Source organism: Gadus macrocephalus, chromosome 16, assembly GCF_031168955.1.
Source record: "Gadus macrocephalus chromosome 16, ASM3116895v1".
Lineage (NCBI taxonomy): Eukaryota > Metazoa > Chordata > Actinopteri > Gadiformes > Gadidae > Gadus > Gadus macrocephalus.
Genome location: NC_082397.1, coordinates 225,344 through 234,047, shown reverse-complemented (window position 1 = coordinate 234,047; position 8,704 = coordinate 225,344). Strand labels below are relative to the sequence as shown.

Below are 8,704 nucleotides of genomic sequence, written 5' to 3'. Positions count from 1 at the left end.
GGCAGATGTGCTGCTTGTATCTCTGGTTTGCATGCAGCTGTCAGAAGTAACTTCTCATCTCATCGCGGATGGATAAGAAACAACGTTGATTGTGTATAAGAATGTCGGGGCCAAAAAGCCCTTGTTCATTACGGGGTGAAGCCGATTGGACTGCCTCTGCATGAAAAGGCAGAAGATGGTGAGCTTTAAGTAAAAAGACCAAAGTATGTTGATGTGTTATAGCAATGCAACTGTTTTATTCTGGTGGAAAGCTTGACTGCAAAACGTCTCTTGGGATCATAGATTTACACTCTCTCGGCACGATGTCTGCCCCGGACCAGGCAGCAGCAAATCGGATGAAGGTCTGCAGACGATACAGACGCAGTGGTTTCATTCACCAACAATTTTACTTTAGGGGGAGATAACAGAATGCATTTCAACAGACAACGGCTTCAGCAGACAGAAGTGGAAGACCAACTTTGTAAAACCATTTTTTTTCTGTTATTCATTGACGTGTCCCTGCCTGGTTTACATATGATTTGTATCGTGACACATATGATGTGTCACACCACAAGGGAAATACGTTCATACAACCGAGATGCACTTGTACAAGACTTCTGCATAGGACAGAGAGTAGTGAACCTCAGCAGCAGCGAGCGACATTCTAGATAAAGTGCAATGAAACAGGTTATTGCATAATCAGGAGACTGGGCTTATTGCTTCTACTGAAAGAAAATACACTGTGGAGTGAGCAGCAGTGGGACAAGATAACCCAACATGATAAAAGAACATGACAACACAACATGATAACACGACAAGGTAACACAACATGACATCAGACAATCACACATGAACCAAAACCAAAGGGAAGCAGCTTCTAACAAGGACAATGATGGTGGATAAGTCATACACCACATTTTACATTTAGCATAGTAAGAATTGCTCTAAAAGCATAACAGTATGTATATTATACTGTTTATTTAATCTATTATAATGTCCGGGCAAAACGTTTTGTCACACAATGTAATGCATTTTAGTATCACATTTGGCGTAGATGCTTGTGGAGGCTATATGATTATCTTTTGAGTATATAAGCTCAAACCATCTCATCCCAGAGGCTTTTACTGACAATACCAACCATGCCCCAAAACATAGACACAAGTTCCCACTTGTGATCATTTTTCATTGCTCAGACTATTCTTAATATGATTTATTCTTATTCTTATTATCAACCATATTTTGTATGAATTAATTCATTGATTCTGAATATTAATATCAATGAATTCAGAAGATGTTAATAAATTCTGAATATGATTCAGAAGGTGAGTATGAAAACATTCATTTTTTAGTTTCTCCACCACGAGACACCAGTGAAGCGGTGCAAAATAGGAACAATCTGCGTAAAATGTCATTTATTTTTACATAATACAGCTTCATAACTTCGTTTCCTATATCTGTGTTCTCTTACACCTTTTGATAGATAGGCTACATAATCTTTTAATGTGTGCATTGTCTTAAACGATTCCAAATCTCTTCTTAGCCTCTTTAAAAGTGCCGACCAGAAAAGAGCGGACAGACAGACAGCCTTTTAATCAAGTGCTTAATGACTACCCATGCAGTAGGCTGTGTGTGGGGAGACCGCGCGGATCTGGTGGGTCTCTCATGCGGACCCCTCTAAACATAGACCGATGGCAGTGGAGGGGAGACCCAGTAGGACTGGGTCTCTCTGAGTTAAAACCAGGACCCAGGGTGGGGTCACTGGAGGCATAGGTCCTCTGACCCACGGCAGTGTTTAGGTTCAGTATTAGATTATTAAACTCAGCAGATGATTTCATCCAATTCTATATTAGATGCGTTTTTTTCTGTGTTCATCAATGATCTAATATGATTGTAAACGTTGTTGCTGCGCCGGGTGTGGTCGGGTGCCGTGGCGCCGGCAGGGGGCGTGTGCGGAGCCATCGCTGACACCGCGGCAGTAGATTGGTTCTGGCAGTCGATTGGTTGGTCCTGTTTCCATAGTGACCAATGATGGGTCATTGCGCTCTTTTGATCAGACCACAATTTAAACTCAATATTTGCAAAGTTATTAGATATATGAATACATATTTATGTATAATGTTACTATATTGTATCATATTAGAATTAGAGCATAGTTCGAAATAACTTTAATTCTCCATTTTAAGGTCCGTTGTAAAAAAGGTTTTTCTGTATGAAAGACGTTTTCAAATAAAAAAGGTTGAGTTTGAGGATTTAAGTGTTGGCTATTCTGCACAGTGGAGGTGGATCTGAAAATGTAAAACCCTAAAATCCTCATTTCCCACGAGTACGTGGAACAGTCTGTTAGTAACCAGCTTTCTAGACGTGGATCTGTATGCTGGGAGCTGCACAGCCAGGCTTCAGGCCTTCCCCTTGGAGCCTTTGGCCCCCGACCGGGTGTCCTCGGTGTGGTCCACCACCGTGGAGCTCACCAGGCAGTCCTTACTGAGGGCCACACAGACACAGGGGGAAGAACGGGTGAATGGATGGAGAGATGATAGAGGAATGGATGGATGAACGGATGGACAGATAGATAGATGGATGAATGATCGGACGGATGGGAGGGGGGGGGTGGATAGATGGAAACATTTCTGCTGATGAAATGTTTAGAGAAGCGAACTAAGAAATTTAAAGAAATAGACCAGCTATAACCGCATGAGCTTTTTGGTCTCCAGATTACAGTGAAAAGATCATCGATTTGAAATGTACTCTAATGGCTCAGACCTGCTGTTAATAATGTACACTGTATTTTATGCATTTGAAGATAGATATTATTTCAAATACTCTCAGTAAACTAACTAACAACTAACAACTAATATACAACACAATTACGGCCATACATTTAATAAGCCATAAATGCTCAGTTTAGATGAAATCATTTTAAATGTAGCTCTGTTTAAAGAGGAGGCTCATTCTTACTTCTTGTCTTCTTTCTTTGGCATGAAGTTGACCACCAGGGCCTTGGCCACCATGAACAGCAGCAGACTGCCCAGGAGGGTCCCCACCACAGCCACCATGACGGTGGTCAGCGTGGTGTCCACCTCCGTCACTGCACACAGGGCACATATTATACAGGATGTTATTATCCTCACATAGGTCACCGAGGTCACAGAGGACACAGAGGTCATAGAGGACACAGAGGTCAAGAGAACACAGAGGACACGAGGATATAGAGGTCACAGAGGTCATAGAGGACACAGAGGTCACAGAGGACACAAGGTCATAGAGGTCTCATCTTCATGTGTGTGTGTGTGTGTGTCGTAGTGTGTGTGTTTCTCCATCTATGTGTGTGTGTGTGTCTGTGTGTGTCTCCATGCGTGTGTGTGTGTCTCCATGCGTGTGTGTGTGTCTCCATGTGTGTGTCGTACGCTGGTCGTAGTGCCGTGCAACACTAGGCGGCCCCTAGGTTTGATACCAAATGGCGGCCGAGGGCAGGTGTGGTTTGTTAGGCTCCGCACCTCTCCTTTTCAGTTTCAGTTTCTAACAGATGTGTTTCAACAAAGACGCTCTACCTCAAAGAAACGCCTGAATCCAAGCAACGATTCAAACAACAGGTACAGAGAAGATGGATGTGTTTGGACCCTGTTACTTGGCCTGTGGCTTCTGATTGCTCCACCTGTTCAAGGTCTTTGTTTGGCTAGAAATCAGTTATCTACCTCTGGACATCCTACTCCTCTGAATAACACACCAAAACAGAAGTTATACAGCAAAGAAAAAGGCAGTAAACTAATCGCCAAGAGGAGCAAATGGCATGCTTACAGCGCTCTACTGGTGCTCACGGCGCTCTACTGGTGCTCACGGCGCTCTACTGGTGCTCACGGCGCTCTACTGGTGCTCACGGCGCTCTACTGGTGCTCACGGCGCTCTACTGGTGCTCACGGCGCTCTACTGGTGCTCACGGCGCTCTACTGGTGCTCACGGCGCTCTACTGGTGCTCACGGCGCTCTACTGGTGCTCACGGCGCTCTACTGGTTTTGCTGCTACTAGCGCCGGGATTAGTGTGTAGCTGTGTGTGAGTGTGTTGGACGCTGGTCCACCACAATGAGTGTGTAGATGAGTGTGTAGATGTGTGTGTCATACGCTGGTCCACCACAATGAGTGTGTAGCTGTGTGTGTAGCTGAGTGTGTAGATGTGTGTGTAGATGTGTGTGTATCTGAGTGTGTAGCTGAGTGTGTAGATGTGTGTGTAGATGTGTGTATCTGAGTGTGTAGCTGAGTGTGTAGATGAGTGTGTAGCTGAGTGTGTAGCTGTGTGTGTAGCTGAGTGTGTAGATGTGTGTTTTGTATGCTGGTCCACCACGATGAGTGTGTAGATGTGTGTGTAGATGTGTGGGTAGCTGAGTGTGTAACTGAGTGTGTAGATGTGTGTGTAGATGTGTGGGTAGCTGAGTGTGTAGCTGAGTGTGTAGATGAGTGTGTAGCTGAGTGTGTAGATGAGTGTGTAGATGTGTGGGTAGCTGAGTGTGTAGCTGAGTGTTTAGATGAGTGTGTAGCTGAGTGTGTAACTGAGTGTGTAGATGAGTGTGTAGCTGAGTGTGTAGATGAGTGTGTAGATGTGTGGGAAGCTGAGTGTGTAGCTGAGTGTTTAGATGAGTGTGTAGCTGAGTGTGTAGCTGAGTGTTTAGATGAGTGTGTAGCTGAGTGTTTAGATGAGTGTGTAGCTGAGTGTGTAGATGAGTGTATAGCTGAGGGTGTAGATGTGTGTTTCGTACGCTGCTCCACCACGATGAGTGTGTAGACGGCACTGTGGTTGCGGTTCTTCTCCTTGGGGTTGCGGGCGAAGCAGACGTAGTCGCCCCTGTCCTCGAAGGTGATGTTCCACAGCAGGATAGAGATGTTGTTCCTCCTGGACGAGCCCACGAACTCTACACGCTCGTGATACACACCCACCACCGGCTCCACGTTCTCCTTGGGGATCACCGCCTCGCACAGCTGCACACACACACACACGCACACACACACACACACACACACACATACACACATACACACACACACACACACACACACACACACACACACACACACACACACACACACACACACAAGCATACACATATATTAACACACGCCCACACACACACACCCACATTAATACGCACACACACACACACATACACACAAGCACACACATATATTAACACACGCCCACACACACACACACACACACACATTAACACACACACACACACACACACGTTAACAGACACACACACAAACATTAACACGTACAAACACACGCACACACATTAACACACACACACACACACACACACACACACATTAACACGCACACACACATACATTTACACACACACATTAACACACCCACATCCTTAACTTCATACTCCATACACAATGCAATGCATGTACACGCATAAACATACACACAGTGTGTACCTGTATATGTGTACGTATTTGTGTATGTATTTGGTACACACGAATGCATGCATATACGTTGAAACATGCGTTGCATGGATTGGTTGCGCGTGCGGCCGTGGGGGGGACACCTTGAGCATGGTGCCGTTGTCGTTGTAGTGCCAGTTGAAGTACAGCTTGTGGATGCCGATGCAGGAGGAGTAGGTGCAGGGCAGCAGCACCGTGGAGCCGTTGGTGGCCTGCAGGAGGGACACCTTCCCCGTGGACACCTCCAGGCCGTCCACACGCCCGGCGCCTGGAGAGGGAGCACCGCTCAGGGACAGCTGCAAACAGAGCCCCAGGCTGCGGGGCCTCCAGGCTGCTGGGCCTCTGACGAAAGCTCCTCAGGATTTATCCAGAACGCACCGCGACTGAGTTAAAAAGAGCTTCAGACAGGAGATAGAGCTCCCATACAGAGGTATGGACGATACTGCCAGAACAATAGTTACAATACGACAATAGTTGATCAACAGTTAAGAAGGGGCAGGATGATAGACTAGTGGTTAGGGAGTTTGACTTAATACATTTGTGTACTGGGTCTATGTCCTATCAAATTATTATCTTATGTCTGTCCTGGTCTATTGAATGATAATGCCTTATGTCTGACTGCTTCTATTGAATTACAATGTCTTATGTCTGACTGTTTCTATTGAATGATAATGTATTATGTCTGACTGCTTCTATTAAATTATAATGTCTTATGTCTGACTGCTTCTATTGATGATAATGTTTTATGTCCGACTTGGTCTATTGATTCAATAGACCAAGTCAGACATAAGACATTATCATTCAATAGTATTGAATGATAATGTCTTATGTCTGCCTGGGTCTATTGGTGATAATGTCTTATGTCTGCCTGGGTCTATTGGTGATAATGTCTTATGTCTGACTGCTTCTATTGGTGATAATGTCTTATGTCTGCCTGGGTCTATTGGTGATAATGTCTTATGTCTGCCTGGGTCTATTGGTGATAATGTCTTATGTCTGACTGCTTCTATTGGTGATAATGTCTTATGTCTGCCTGGGTCTATTGGTGATAATGTCTTATGTCTGCCTGGGTCTATTGGTGATAATGTATTATGTCTGACTGCTTCTATTGGTGATAATGTCTTATGTCTGCCTGGGTCTATTGGTGATAATGTCTTATGTCTGCCTGGGTCTATTGGTGATAATGTATTATGTCTGCCTGGGTCTATTGGTGATAATGTATTATGTCTGCCTGGGTCTATTGGTGATAATGTCTTATGTCTGCCTGGGTCTATTGGTGATAATGTCTTATGTCTGCCTGCTTCTATCGGTGATAATGTCTTATGTCTGCCTGGGTCTATTGGTGATAATGTCTTATGTCTGCCTGGGTCTATTGGTGATAATGTCTTATGTCTGCCTGGGTCTATTGGTGATAATGTCTTATGTCTGCCTGCTTCTATCGGTGATAATGTATTATGTCTGCCTGCTTCTATTGATGATAATGTCTTATGTCTGCCTGGGTCTATTGGTGATAATGTCTTATGTCTGCCTGGGTCTATTGGTGATAATGTCTTATGTCTGCCTGCTTCTATCGGTGATAGGGTCTTATGTCTGCCTGGGTCTATTGGTGATAATGTCTTATGTCTGCCTGGGTCTATTGGTGATAATGTATTATGTCTGCCTGGGTCTATTGGTGATAATGTCTTATGTCTGCCTGGGTCTATTGGTGATAATGTCTTATGTCTGACTGGGTCTATTGGTGATAATGTATTATGTCTGCCTGGGTCTATTGGTGATAATGTCTTATGTCTGCCTGCTTCTATTGGTGATAATGTCTTATGTCTGCCTGCTTCTATCGGTGATAGGGTCTTATGTCTGACTGGGTCTCTGGGTTACGCCCTTTCCTCTATGAGGACCATGAAGTGACCGCTGGTAACATCAGTATCTGTCTTTTTATAGGACGCATCAGACGTCCACATGTCGCTGTGCCTCTGCCTCTTGGGTTAGGGTTACTGGCCGTGAGGGTTCTCTCTGCTGATGCCCCGACAGCTGCTAGGATTCTTAGATCCTTGTTTTGGGTGTCACACACTCTGGGGGCCTATTTATAACCCCCACCCCCCCTTCCCCGGATCGCATTGCCCTCGTGTGCATTCCCGTGTGTTTGGGGATGGGACTTTGTGTACGGCCATGGGATGTGTTTGGTGTTTATGATATCAGTATAGATATTCTGGTAATGCTTTCAGAGCTGGTGCACATGCACAGCGATCAATCAATGGGAATGATGTCCCAGAATGCCCTGTGGTTGGGTGTCTGGTGCCACTGGAGGCTGGTCCTCTCCGTAGTAGAGGCCCAGGTTGGACACCAACGGCTTTCAGCCCTGCTGTGGTCCCACGGGAGCAGGTTCCCCTCGGCCCCTCACTCTACAGGCATGTGAACGCTACACCTCTCTGAATGGTAGCAGGGAGTTTGACGCACAGCACAACATCCTACGGTACATACAACTACAGTATGACCGCTGTTGTCGTCATTGGTGTGTGAAATGCTGATATTTAGTTTATACAGATATACTGTTAATAGATTTTATATGTATATATTTACAGTTCTATAGACACAGAGAATACTGATACAACCACGATCAACATAGCCAACCAGAGAAAGACTCCCATATGCACTTAGCAAAGTTACACACTTATGCAAATGCAAGAACAGTCGCACAAACACACACACACACACACACACACACACACACACACACACACACACACACACACACACACACACACACACACACACACACACACACACACACAGAGACATAGACACAGACATAGACACACACAAAGGCATGAACATTCATGTCTACACACAGGAACTATTGCCTTACTTCATTTTGTGGCCTAATTGATCGAGGATAGTATGTTCCCGGAATCTCAAGACAAACCCACGCATCCGTAGATAACACGCTTCCTCTCTCACACACACACGCACGCACGCACACACACACACACACACACACACACACACACACACACAGACACACACACACACACACACACACACACACACACACACACACACACACGCGCACACACACACACACACACACACACACAGACTGCAGGCCAGCTGTTGACCTCTGATGGACTGCGTGATGTGTGTGTGGGATACAGGCTTGTGAAGATGTTTTAGAAATTAGCCCTGAAAGCTGCTGTTGACACAGAACCGGAATGCATGACAATCCTTCCACTCATGAAGCACATCAAGGCATTCACAGTAGAGGCCCCAAACAAAGAGGGCTGCACTC

The 8,704-nt window shown here is 45.3% G+C and overlaps 1 protein-coding gene across 1 annotated transcript; it reads right to left on the bottom strand.

Moving 5' to 3' along the window:
• Positions 1-208: 208 nt before the first annotated feature.
• scn4ba (sodium channel, voltage-gated, type IV, beta a) lies at positions 209-7,379 on the bottom strand. Its single transcript, XM_060075593.1, has 5 exons — positions 7,297-7,379; positions 5,526-5,763; positions 4,728-4,947; positions 2,935-3,064; positions 209-2,460 (listed from the first exon to the last, which is right to left on the bottom strand). Exons 1-5 carry the CDS (start codon positions 7,377-7,379, stop codon positions 2,376-2,378), a joined length of 756 nt encoding a protein of 251 aa, XP_059931576.1. The 3' UTR covers positions 209-2,375.
• Positions 7,380-8,704: the final 1,325 nt, after the last annotated feature.